This window comes from Morone saxatilis, unplaced genomic scaffold (assembly GCF_004916995.1).
Source record: "Morone saxatilis isolate NCDOM2014 unplaced genomic scaffold, NCSU_SB_2.0 Contig18, whole genome shotgun sequence".
Taxonomy (NCBI): domain Eukaryota; kingdom Metazoa; phylum Chordata; class Actinopteri; family Moronidae; genus Morone; species Morone saxatilis.
Genome location: NW_023339740.1, coordinates 10,693,390 through 10,707,193, shown reverse-complemented (window position 1 = coordinate 10,707,193; position 13,804 = coordinate 10,693,390). Strand labels below are relative to the sequence as shown.

The 13,804-nt window shown below is 39.2% G+C and overlaps 1 protein-coding gene across 3 annotated transcripts in view; it reads left to right on the top strand.

Annotated features, from left to right (window-relative positions):
• The window catches only part of LOC118328585 (arf-GAP with coiled-coil, ANK repeat and PH domain-containing protein 3-like), a 58,214-nt gene that overhangs the window by 28,578 nt on the left and 15,832 nt on the right, over positions 1–13,804 (top strand). For all 3 annotated transcript variants that reach the window (XM_035662368.1, XM_035662369.1, XM_035662370.1), the window contains exons 2-10: positions 808–865; positions 4,699–4,818; positions 5,389–5,442; positions 9,162–9,220; positions 9,876–10,059; positions 10,236–10,280; positions 10,454–10,549; positions 11,056–11,130; positions 12,297–12,308. In XM_035662368.1, coding sequence (XP_035518261.1) covers positions 808–865; positions 4,699–4,818; positions 5,389–5,442; positions 9,162–9,220; positions 9,876–10,059; positions 10,236–10,280; positions 10,454–10,549; positions 11,056–11,130; positions 12,297–12,308 — 703 coding nt within the window. The remainder of the gene's footprint in view (positions 1–807; positions 866–4,698; positions 4,819–5,388; positions 5,443–9,161; positions 9,221–9,875; positions 10,060–10,235; positions 10,281–10,453; positions 10,550–11,055; positions 11,131–12,296; positions 12,309–13,804) is intronic.

The following is a 13,804-nucleotide window of genomic DNA, read 5'->3' as shown; positions in this document are numbered from 1 at the left end:
GTGTGTGTGTTTTTGTGCACGCACGCTTGCACACTAATGGAAGAAGACCTCAAGGGGAAGGATAGTAAAGGCTTATCGCCCTCCCAAACCACCTGACACTTCATGTTCATATTTAGTGTAGACTCAAGAAATATATCCAATAACACCTAAATCTGGAGTATTTTATTGTGTTTTTGTTATTGTTGTTCATTGCTAGTACCCAATATAAAACCTTTTGTGTTGCTGCTGCCTCTTTTATCAGCTCACCTTATAGATACTTAAGTACCAGTCTATGTCTCTGCATGATGTCATTCATTGATTTTTGCAGCTCGGCTGTGGTCACTAATCTTCCAGAGTGATGCCGTTGTCGATCCGGTCATCGGGATTAATGATCAAGTCTGTGTGACTGTGATGCATGCCCACTGATTGCAGCTTAATTTTCAGTGGGGCGGTAAAAAGCAGATACTTTAAATACTAAGATGATTCGGCTCATGTTTGAATACACAGTACAATATACCTACCATAGCTTCACACTGTCAGTTTGGTCCTTTTAATCTCTCCATTCCTTTTGTTCCCTTTGCATATTTTCCCTGCTTTCAAAGCCTTTAAACTTCAATGCCATAATGTCTGGTTATTTGATATTAGTCACTGTGACATTACGGCCTACCACTAATCCAAGAATCTCTTCCAAACAAAAGTTTGAGTGTAACGGTTTTCAGCTGTGTGGTTTCTCTTCTTCAGAAATGGCAGTCTTTCTGGTTTGTACAGATTCTGGCTTTACTGAAGAGCAGGTCTGATTAGGTGTGTGTTTTTGTGTTCTCTCTACAGGGCTGGCATTGATGATGTGGAGACAGATGTGGTGGAGATAGAGGCCAAGCTCGACAAGGTATGAACCATGCTGATATGTTATTTATGTAGACTGTGCTGGTCTTTAAAATATCCAATTTGAGCAATACACTGCAACTATATGTTGTTGTTAAATTGTGTTTATTCTATCATGTTTCTAATGAAAATCCCTCACAAACTAGTGTAATATGTAGACATTATATTGCACATTATATTGTTAGAACACTAAAAGAAGGACATCTTGGATTTGATTCACATTGTTTGAATGAAAAACGCCACCAGATGACATCTATAAACAGTGCTTTCTGTGAAAGCCCTCTGTAGCTCTGTCTGTCTGTCTCTTTCGCTCTCCGTTATCTAAATGTCAAGTCTATTTTAACCAGCAAACACTGCAAACACAAGTTATTATATTTAATAGGTTCATGCTAGATAACACACATACACACATACACACACACATAAACGTTGGTGCTGGTGCACATTGAACACTGATTAATGTCACAGAGGTAGTTTTATATTCTGTAGTATGAAAGTATCACACAGAGAGGTCCTCTGTTATCTGAGCATGTGATGTCTTTGTTTGACCTGCTTAACCAGATAAAGTGCTGCAACAACAGCTTATCATTAATTATTAGTGTTTGTAAGATCAGGCAATTAACCAGTTTAGGCTCATATAACACACACAACTGTGGAGACACCGTTTTGTTAAGGTTTCAGTTCCTCTGCAGGGTCCTGGATTAGTTTCACCCATCATACTGACCAAAATGACAGAGTCTTATTTGTAAATACACCTATTACATGTTCATATTTATGTAACAGAACGAAACAGTGGGTGGTAAAAGATTAAAGACATGATAAGGCTTAGCTGCACTCACCTAAAAATCTGAATAATAGTGAAATGAGTTCATTGCAACCTACACAATGGGAATGAGTTTCATAGTTGCATCATCGTCAACTATTACTCATAAGTATCGCTCCAAGTATGTAAGACCTGCAAGAATGAATGCCTAACTGTCTCCAGGGAGTCTGAGATGATGCCTCTACAGATAAACTAATAGACTTGTAAGTCAGAGACCATTTAGAGGATGAGGTAGCGTTAATGTAGTTAAGTGGTGACCGCACCTTCTTTCTTCTTCTATCTCCCTTTGATTCAGGTTTTACTCTGCTTGTGTTCGAAACCATCTGCTTCTTCACATCAATAATTTGTTCAAATTGAGGTCGCTTGGAAACAGACAGTCCATCTTGTGCATCCGGTAGATAATAAAAACAGATCAATGCCCTTTAGTAAAAAGATAAAGTGGTTATTTAAATTATTGTGATATTTTCTTGTTATTGCAGTTTATCTCCACTTTACCAATAGCTCCACATTGTCAAAAAAAACATCTCTTAAATTAGCGACCCAACAGGCAACCCTTTTCAAACATATGTCTATACCGATACTCACAACAAAAACACACACACACGCATAGATTATTTCTGCCCCCAACAGGTCAGGACCCTCTATTGAACTTTGAGCTCCATTTGAACACCACTGAAAGCTGACCAGGGTCGGGGGGTAGAAGATTCCATCATGTTAATTTGTTCTGTTCAGCAGGGGTCCTCACAGTGCTTTGTTAGGAACCTCTGAAGCTGCCTGAGGACCCTCTGACAGCAGTGAAGGCTCTTAGAGGAGAACATTTATGAGATTGATAACAGCTGAGCCTGCCTGCAGTAATGTTAACCATTTTGGTGTGCTGCTGATTGTAATGGTTTTATTCCCTGCTAGCTAGATATTGTTACTAATGTACTGGAATTAAGTTGTTTTTGCTTGTTAATCCACAAACTATTGCTATCAACCATTCATAATTTGCCCAAAATTTAAAATGCCCATCCCACACCTCATTGACCAACAGGACCGCTGTATTAACTGTAACTGTTTCGTGTCATTTAACACGGCAAGGCCTGCAATGTGGTACCAGATGTGGCATTTTGACTCCGAGCGGACCCCCTGTGGTTCTTCCAGCCCATTTATCAACCAATCCTGACACATATACTGTGCCTCTAATGGCAGTGCTCAGACCCTGGGGGTTCAGTACAGCACACGATGAGATCAGATTCCCCCATATCAGCTAATTTGTTGACAGATATGTTGTGTGGAACTGGCCTGGGAGCAGCAGTAGGGCACAAATCACGCTGCCTTGTCTTTTACATGGAATGAGTATATGATGCACATTAGATAACTACATATACGTATACACATACAGATTGTGCACACTGTACATCTTGTAAGTTAAACTCATACATTTTGAACCGGCAGCCCATTTCAGCAATGCTCACATTTACATTAAAACTCCTGTTCTCTGGTCATGTTGTCATAAACGGTGCAGTTATTGGTCCTCGCTCTGTAGTTTCTCATCTCCGGCCTGTGCAGATTAAAAGTCTTACTGTCAGCCACCCAGAAAACCACACTCACATAGCGACAACCTTGGGAACTCTTGCACCAAATGAGATAATTACAGGTTTATTGAACTCTCTCTTCAGCATAACTCCCCCCTACCTCACCCCACCCCTCACCAACACACACACTGATTCTGTAGTACACACTGCCAGCTGTGTCAGTGCAGTGGTAATGACAGTGTACCATTCTGTAGCTTATCATATAACTCGTGAAGTGGGAAAGTGTAGCGGTTGGCAGTTCATGTGGTGTTTAAAAGAGTACATACCATCGCTGTGAACTGTCTGCACCTGGTAACAGATATAATATATCCAGCTGGCTTACAGTAATAGAGGATTTTGCTGTCATGTGGCTGAAATCACGCTCTGTTTGCTACCTACTATAAAGTTTCACCAAGTCCACCACTTTGGTCCAGACTAAAATATCTCAACTATTAGATGGATTCATGGTCATGGTCCCCAGAGGATGCCACTGACTCCGATCCCTGCATTTGTGGTTTTAAATGACATTTCTCAACATCAATTAAATGGATTGCCTCAACATTTTCTACTTAATGCATGGTGCATGTACAACAAATCCTATTGAATTTGGCCACCATAAGGCTGACATTTCTGGTGAAATATCTCAAGAAATATGATGGATGGTCAAATTTGTTACGGGCATTCATGTGCTGTTGGTAATATATATATATATATATATATATATATGTATATATTTAATATGATATTAAGCTTAAAATAAACAATGAGTAAACATTAAGTTTGCTAAATGATTAAATGTATATTTTTTACCTTGTTTAAAGCTCAATTTAGCTTGTATAGGACTCTGTTTTACATTACGCTCTCTGCCTTAAGTATTCAGCAGTGGTGCATCTGAAAGCTTCTTCCTGCGGATTAGGCATATTTAACAGGGTTTTGAACATGATTTAAATGGTTATTGCTTGTTTCTTCTGTTTTAATATGTTTGCAGACGTAATACAAAGTGTATTTAATGTAAATTTAACCTTATGTTGATGAAAATCAACTAAGTAAATATATTGAGGGTTTTCTATATAGGAAATCCCTAAATTTCAGTCAATAGAGGATTATCTTATTAAACGAGTAAAGCAGAATTATTTCAGAAACATCAAAGTTCTTTATATATTAATATAAAGATTTAAATTTGCACATCTGTCAGAATTCTAAATTTGGATACCAGACACATTAGCTTCAATTATGCCAACACTGTCCTAGATACAGACATGAGGATTATTCTAAATTTGAGCATCCTCTTGGATTCTGCATGTGACCAAGAATTCTTTTTAAGCTGTGTTTGATTTACGTCATCACTGTAACTATTAATATCCTCGCATTGCATTGTGTAAAGCATGTGACTCTTTGAACAGACTGTGTTTTTAAAGTGATTATTTTTATGTTTCTCTCCCCCCTCCCCCTCACTAGCTGGTGAAACTTTGCAGTGGGATGATCGAGGCTGGCAGGGCCTATGTCAGCGCCAACAAGCTCTTTGTCAACGGCATCAAGGACCTGTCCCAGCAGTGCAAGAAAGAGGAAATGATTTCGGTGAGCAGAAGAAGCAACGTCTTTAAAACCAAGCTCAGATCTGTATATGCACTGAGGAATGCTTGAGGGGTTAGCTTCTCAACAAACGGCCGCTTATCTATCTTTGCTATAGGACATTCCTGTGATTCCCCACATGAATAATAACAGCATAGCAGTATAAACAGTATTGTCCAGACACAGAGTTATCCAGCTGTTTTAAACATGACAGATGTGACCGCATGCAGACAGGAGATGTTTACGCTGATAGTTTACATGGCTGTAATCAGAGAGATCTGAAACCTGCTTTATGGTTTTCTTTTAGGAAAACATTTGGACTGGATTTCCTGTCAGTACGGGTGTCGCCCTGGTAGCTTTGGGGCGAAGCAGTAGAGACATAATTGTTACACAGTCAATAACCATTCGAGGTTGAGCTGATTTTATACCAAGTACCAATCCAGATCATGCTTTGTGCACAGTGCGGTATACGGATTTAATGTAATTTATTGTGTGAAAAAGAAGTTTATGTTCATATGAAAACCTGTGTGCTTACATTGTGTGTGTGTGTGTGTGTGTGTGTGTTCAACATTGTAGGAATGCCTTGAAAAGTGTGGAGAAAGCCTCCAGGAGATCGTCAACTACCACATGGTAAGACACACATCAGCTTCAGCCACAGGCGAGAGGTTGCGTTTGAATGTTGTTCTGACACGCCCAGGTCTTCTTGGCATGTTAACGTCTTTCAGGCATCCAGTCCCTCCTGGGTCCAGTATTGCGCAAAACACACAATCTAACTGTGACTTCACTCTGTGACGGTGAATCTGTCCACACGGGCCGCTCCACATGCGTGTCTGATTCAAACCACATGCTTCTCCAGATGTGTATGGCAGCTTTAATGCACAACCGCTCACACACATACGACACACACACACATATACACCCTTTATTCATATGACTCTTTCCATCATGACGTAAGTATGATTAACAAATTTTCTTTTCTGGGAATCCTTTGAGAAGCCTAAAGGCAATTAAAAGAGATATAATCTGACAAGTCATTAACATTTACGGTTACATCTACAAGCGTCTTTTACCAAATTGTATTACAGTCATAATTACAGTCAATATGTGAGAGTGTGTGACGTTTTGTGGTGTTTGCAGGTCACAATTGTGAACATAAGGGAGAGAAGGAAAGTGAACTTGATAAAAGAGAGGGCTGGGGGAAAAGGAGAGGAGAAAAGAACAAGAAGAACGGAAGTGAAGTTTGGACAAATTGATTTATGATTTCAGCATTTTTTAGTGGCAGTTCTGCTTAAATTTTGAAGAAAAGCTTTTGAAGCTTTTCTGAAGACTTAGATGACCTTAGTACTCAGACTTGAAGCCGGTACTAGATAAGCTGGTTGGGATCCTTTTTATTTGTTTGTTTTCTTAGAACTGATTTTAAGTGTGTCACAAACACAGATCCACTCTCAATAGACATATGAACTAATGCCACCTCACGCTTGTTGTGTTGACAGATTTGACCAATGTGACTAAGACTTAAACTAAAGACATTTGCTGTATATTTTTATTTTAGTTTAGTTAGTTTTGTAAGTACACATTATTGTTTCAGTTAGTTTTTTCTAGGTTTTATTTTTATTTCAGTTAACCAAAATGTTTTTTAACACAGGTTTAGTTTTTAGTTTAGTTTTACGATAATAACCTTTGACTAAACAAATATACAGTACTACAGTGCTCTACAGCACAGATGAACTTGACTCAAGTGGTCAAAGGGCATTTAAACACTGGTCTCTGGGTAAAGACGTACCAGTTGGTAAGTCACAAGCACAACATTGAATAGAAAAAAAACAAATGTTGATCATCCCATATTCCTCACTAATCTGTCTTGTTCTTTTCGTCCATTCATGTCCCTTACTTCACTGACTCTGTTTCACTCAACCAAGGTCAAGCCTGTTTAACTTTAAATCCCTTTTTAAATCAAATCAAAGTGCTGAACACTAGATGGGATCCATCAGCTGTATCAATCCAGTGCAATCTCCTCTCTCTTTTCCTCTCATGGCTCTCTTCTTTCCATTATTATGTACTGACATGTTTGTAATATTAATGTTGTTAGCTTTCAGTCTTATCACATAACCCACCATCATTACAAATTTAGAGCAATACAGCTTTTGACAGCTAGACTACTCTCTACTTGTTTCTTTTCCTCTGCCACTCCACCGCCTCTCCATCCATCCTCCTTGTCCCCTCCTCTCCTGCCCCCACCCATACCCCTCACCACAGGCGTCCCGTTCCTCCACTCTAACACCCAGGAATTACACTAATAGCTTGTCTGGCAGACTGTATGAATGAAGGGATGGAGGGAGGGGAGGAAAAGACAGTGAAAGGAAATCTGTCTTTGTTCGACCACCCAGTGATGCCTAGTTCTGCACCTTCTCGGCTCTCAGCAGACACAAAAGAAGCCATTCAAACAGGAAGATGAGTCTCCCGGTTAATCACGCGATAAGCAAAAACACAATTCCTGCCCATAATCTTAACAGACTGAGAAAAATATCACGGCAATTGAACTGATTTTTGTGAGACTAAAGTGTCCTCAATTAACTCTATGCTGTGTCTGTGTGTTTACTGAAAAATCAACATCTCTGCAGTTCTCATGCAGACTAGATACAAGAGAAGTGATTGATGGGATTCTGCAGTAGCAAACACTGAGATCTTTGGAGACAAGGGTGCTGGGCAGTTGAGTGTGGATGTGCTGTAGGCTAAGTCATACCCAGGGCACCATAATGTAGAGCAGGTTTTTTTCTGTAATTTAATTATTTCCTACTTTCCTAAGGGGCAGATAGTGTATGTACAGTCCCTTGACACCTGTGGTATAGTTATATTCAGTATTGTTAAAGAGCAGTTGATCTCTGGTGGCCCTCTTCCATAACTGTGATCACATGAGAAAAGTGTAACACTTTCTTCAAAGTCTGCAGTACTGGATCTAGGGTCTTTCTAACCCCCCTGGAAGAATGCTGGCTTTTAAAGCCAATTCGACATAGTGGCTGAACCGAGTAATTACAGCAATGGCGTCTGTCACGTGATGCTCACTGGCCCAATGAGACTTTTTCCCATAAGATTACATTGTGAAAGAAGCGGCTGTAAATAATTCTTCACGAGCATCGGAATTTGATTCATTCAGTCCAGTAACATTTTGAAAGTCCAGAAGATCCACACAATTAAATCATTTATTCCCATTTAAGTTAACGGAGGGCCAAATCAGAAGTTAGCTGCTCAGCTGGTGGATGTTTCTAGTGAATCTTTACTAATGTAACCACAGGCTGGTTACATTTGAACTATATTGTAACCTTTGTCCTCTTATATTTAGAATATATTGCACGGCAAAGAATAGCTTTGTAGAAAGGTACTGCAGGAGGAGTTACACTGTCTGATGCCTGACTGACCACTTGAAGCTCCACCACACTTTTGCTGCCATTCAAAAGCCATTTATAATTTTTGCAGTCAAAGAGGAGTAGTAGGTGATTTATACACAATGAGTACAGATTACATTTGTGAAGATTTGTGAACTGGTATCTAAAGCAAGAAACCAGAGAACCAGTAAGTGAAGTCATCAGGCTCTAGGGGAATGTCATATGAATGAAGGCACACACACACACACTGTAATCCTCAATGTGTATGTTTATTGACTAGGGATTGCTATAGAAAGTTTAATCCACAGGCAGCCAACAGTGATTGTTGTATACAGTGTGTGTGTGTGTGTGTGGCTATGAAACAATCACAACCGAAATTTCTGTGTGTGTATGCGTTTTGCGTGGGTATTGAGACATTCACTGAGGTATTCTCACTGTCCATACATACATACACTTATATATTTCCTTAATAAATATGGATGGTCTGTTCAACAGCAGCCATTCTGTGCTCATTATATTTGGAGTGTGGGCAGAAATATAGAAATGGAAGAGAAATCCTTGTCTAGATGGAGAGATCTGCTCCCCATGCACAATAAATAGAGGGAACAAACTATAAAGAAGGAAGGGGAGGAGAGCTTAAGGACAGGAGAGTGAGATGAGGAAGAGGAGGAGTGGGAATCCACAGTTAACAGGAAGCAAATTCTGAGATCCTGTAAGGCAAAAAATCTGTTGAGGCAGCAGCCGAGTGAGTTCACATGTGTGTATGTCCTTATCTCTCTTTCCTTTCCCCTTCTCTGCCTGTGGCATAATCTGTTGCAGTCATAATATGGAAGGGTTCATATTGACATCTTGTGGCGAGATGTACGAACTACAGATTTAATCCAGTCATCGCAGTTATAACCAATCATTTATGTGATAATATTGGATGCTCATGTTCTATACCTCTGTCACCTTCTCTGTACACAGATTTTATTTGACCAGGCTCAGAGGTCGATCAAGCAGCAGCTTCACACATTCATAAAAGAGTGAGTATCTTATCACAATTAATTAGAAAGATGTAACACATCAGGTTTATGCACAATGAGTAAAGACTGCCACAGAGATGAAAATTGAAATTTTAGGGTAATAACTGTTTTCTACGACGGAGTATTAGGGCCAGACTAAGAAAACATTTATTTTGATTTTTTTGGAAATTACGAGAATTAAGTCATAATATTACGAGAATAAAGTCATAATGTTACGAGAATAAAGTTGTAATATTACGAGAATAAAGTCGTAATATTCTCGTATTATAACGACTTTATTCTCGTAACATTATAACTTTATTCTCATAATTTCCAGAAAAAGAAAAAAAATTTTTTTCTTAGTCTGGCCTTAATACTTCGTCGTAGTTTTGACAGACAGGTGACTCAAGCAATATATTAAAGGCTGTAAGATATAAAAGTCTAAACTGTAAATGTCTTTTTAGTCATATGTAAACTCCACATTTAGAAATGTTACATTTTTAGATATTCAGTCTGTTACTTGTACATTTTTTTAACCACATACAGTAATGTCCTAGTAAAAACACTAATGACACTAATCTCGCATTTCAAACTAAGAGACCTTCGTGTTCTTGTGATTTGGCATAGATGGACATGAGTTACACTCTTTTTCTCTGTTTTACTGCACCTCCTTCAGGGATGTGCGCAAGTTTAAGGACACCAAGAAGCAGTTTGACAGGGTGCGCGAGGACATGGAGCTGGCCCAGGTGAAGAATGCCCAGGCACCCAGGAACAAGGTGCATGAGGCCGAAGAGGCCACCCAGGCACTCGTCCTCAGCCGCAAAGCCTTCAGGCACTTGGCCCTAGACTATGTACTACAGGTGAAACACACACAGACAAACAAGATTATATTACCAGTGTTGTCCAACAGGTGGCGCTAACGCTCAACAGCTGCTGAGCTCATAAACATAAAACTCTCAATACTCCTTAATGCAGAAAAGGACACCACACTTTATAACTTGATGATGTTAACCTCAAACCTCTTTGTTTTTAACAGATTAATGTGCTTCAGGCTAAGAAGAAGTTTGAAATCCTGGATGCAGTGAGTAGCCGAGATATATTTCAACTAATTGAGATTTAAGTTTGTAATGTTAGCAATGTTATTGTATGTGTTTTGTATATGCGGGTCAGATGTGTATATGTGGAGTCCCTGTGGTGTGGGAAGGATTACTAACTTGTATTACAGCCATCATTGTCTCCCTGTGTCTCCTGCAGATGCTGTCCTTCATGCGTGCTCAGTACACTCTGTTCCAACAAGGCTTCCACATCCTGGACGAGATTGATCCCTATATGAAAAAACTGGCTGCACAGGTGAGATAAAACTAGTACACCAAAAATCACACAGAGGAAATACATGTGCACACATGTACTTACTCATTAACTGTACTACTACTTCTGTTACTGTATTTACTCAGCCTTTCAACATTTCACTGTCTATTAACTTAACAGGATGTTGGTGATTTTTATTAGCTTTAATTAATTGTAATAAAATGACAACAGACAACAGAAACTGTGACTTTATATTGAAGTTATATTCTAGATTTGGGCATTTTATAGAGTTTACTCATAGAAAAATACAAGCCACTATCAAGGCAAATAACTTGTCCATAAAATATAAAGTTCTTTACCAATATCTTTATATTTCCCTTTAATATATGGTTATATATTAACCCTAATATTGCCTCTGAGGTGTGGCAAAATGATTGATTAGCACTTTAAACACATATGAGTGTGTACATCTGTGTGTGCATAGTTTTCTGTCTGTCTGTGTCTATTTACCTGTCTCACTGACTCTGCTGTGGCTTTGCTCTGTGCAGCTGGATCAGCTGGTCATTGACTCGGCCATGGAGAAGAGGGAGCTGGAGCACAAACACGCCCTCATCCAGCAGAGAGTGAGGCAGCAACACAGCTCTTAACACGTTTCTCTCCTCCTCCACTTTCATCCTCTGTCACCTACATGCAGGGGTTATAGAATTGAATCACTTCCCGGGACTTTTCATATGTTCTTAAATTAGATCAAAACTCTAATGTAATGGAAACTAAAAGGGAAGAAGTTAAAAATTATGGCTTTCTATGTTTGTCAGGGAAAAAAGAGGTTTCCTAAAAATGCAACTGAACTAGATTTTCCTCACAACACAAAAGACAGTCAACATTTTTCACCATCATTTAGCATGACAGTGTCATCCTAATTCAGAGGAGGAATCTTACTAAAAAATATATGGGCAATCTATTTATCTATGTCTGTCTGGAATCTAAACTGGATCTTGTCAACACATACCATCATGCCAAGATGTGTGGCTTTCCACAGAATCATTTTTACATTAGCTTCCGTCATTCCTCACTCGCAATCAAGCTTCTAAAATAAGCTTATTGGGTGTTGAATGTAGCTCTTTTCTCTTCAAGCTCAAAGTAAGAGTTTAAAGTAGGAAAGCAGTTCCCACAAAGACTGTTTGACATATTTATTTTATGGGTCACTCAGCTGAATAAAACCTCTCACTCTGCTCAACAGCCACGCTCATGCACAGATGTGTGAAGTTCATCCATCTGTTACCTGAAGAGATGCCAAAAACATGCCTGTTTTTTCTTGTTCTCTGACTTGGCTCTTTCGTCAGATTTATTTAGTTGCCAACTGCAGGCATCTTTCCAGACACGGCACACAGCTTTGTGCCCGACCTAATGGCCTTTCACCAACCCTTCCTCTTTAATCTGAAAGCCTAGCACTGAGTGATGCTACTGGACTTTATCATTGATATGATTAATCCTAACCTTGTGTCTAATGTTCTCTAGCTAAAGAGTGAGAAGGACTTTCTAATGAGATATTAAACAGATATTTCCTGGAGCCCTTGTGTGTTTCAGGAGCAATCTGAACTAGCAAGCTAATTGCTACTTATGTGAAAAGACCTTCTGGACACTGTTATTGTCTTGGACACGATGTCTCACATTAACATATTTGGCTTCATGTAGTGAAATTCAATTAGTGTTGATCTTGTATTAACACTTGTATCCCTCTTTCTCTCTCTCCATATCTGCTCCTTGCCTTACCATGTTCTTCCTCCAGACTCTGATGCAGGTGAGTTTATATTTTTCACTTTTTACTATTTTGCAGTGCAAAAAATCCAGATGGGACAATCTTTTTAAACATTTCAGTTGTTTGAAATGGTGAGTGGAGTGTTGGACTGTCTAATGTTCCCAGACACACAAAGCAGGGTTTTAGGACTTCTGGCCCCGCTGTTGTTTACCTGGCCTGCATTGGCAGTAATGTTGGATTTCTTCTAAGAGGATTAGATCTAATGCTGTCCTTGAAATTCTCTGAGCTCTGTTGTCAACCTAGATCACAATATCTGTAACAGCACGTAAAAAGCCTTAAATTTTACACCCATGTGACATTTGACACGTGTAAATATGCACATTTTCTGGTCTGAACGCTCCTGTGTTTACATCAAACTCCAGCTTTACTTGTACATATAAAATATGGACCAGCAGATGCGTGTATGTGTGGTGTAGTGTAGTTGTTTAGCAATGTAGAACAGATTGAGTGATGTATAGTGAGCAGTTTTATGGTCATCACATGCAGCTCTCTGTGGCAGTAATCAATAGGCTGTGTGTTTGTGTGTGTGTATGGAGTGATCCCCTCAACGTTTAAAGCGCGAACGTGGGAGGAATGTGTGTCAGTGGTTGTCTGGAAGCATCACAGGACGCAGCACACAAAACATTATCCGATAATGCTGCTTACAGGCATTGTGGGTCTACATGCTTCCACTAAACTTCTGTGTGTCTATGTTTGTGCCTGTGTGGGTGGACTAGCAGTAGCTTGTTTGTGCTGTGCACAGCTGACTTGTGATACTCATCTAAGGTACTTTCATACAAACCCTGCAAGCTTATTGTTGTCTCTCCTTTGATGTTGTCTTTTGGTCTCTTTTGTTCTAGTTATCTCTGCTCTTCCTTTATTTTTCTCATGGTCTCTCACGCTCTTTTTCTTCCTCATAAATGCACATACAAACATACAAACACACACACACAGCTCATGTCTCGCTTTGGAGAATTACAGTTCTCCCTAATATCTTCCTGCTATTTTCCAATTTGTTTCATCCGAAAAATGTGACCCAGAGGATTTGTCAGTATGTCAGAAAGCCAGTTAGAAACATATCGTAGGAGCTTAAAAATAGTTTCCTCGCTGTGTGTCTTGTTTTGTGTTCAAGCAATATTTTCCATTAATAAGTCCATTCATTCCATTAATAAATTGAAAAGTTGAATTGATTATAGATTTTCTTTTGATTTTTAATTGCAGGAGTTCTTCTGAATGATGACATTTTACTTTCCTTTTGCTCTGAATTTTAAAATCCCCCTCTGTCTACCCATGGTGTTTCATTCCATCCATCTCATTTAAAGCTGATCAGCTAATCAATATTTCACACCTATATCTGGCATGCCATGTGTGTTATGCATTGTGCAACATACAGTATGACACTTTTTTTCTACTGACAAAGTGCTGTCTCTGACAAAGCTTGTAGAGGGCAGTATACAGTAAAGAATAATCTATATTAATGTCACAAACCGGGCCATACG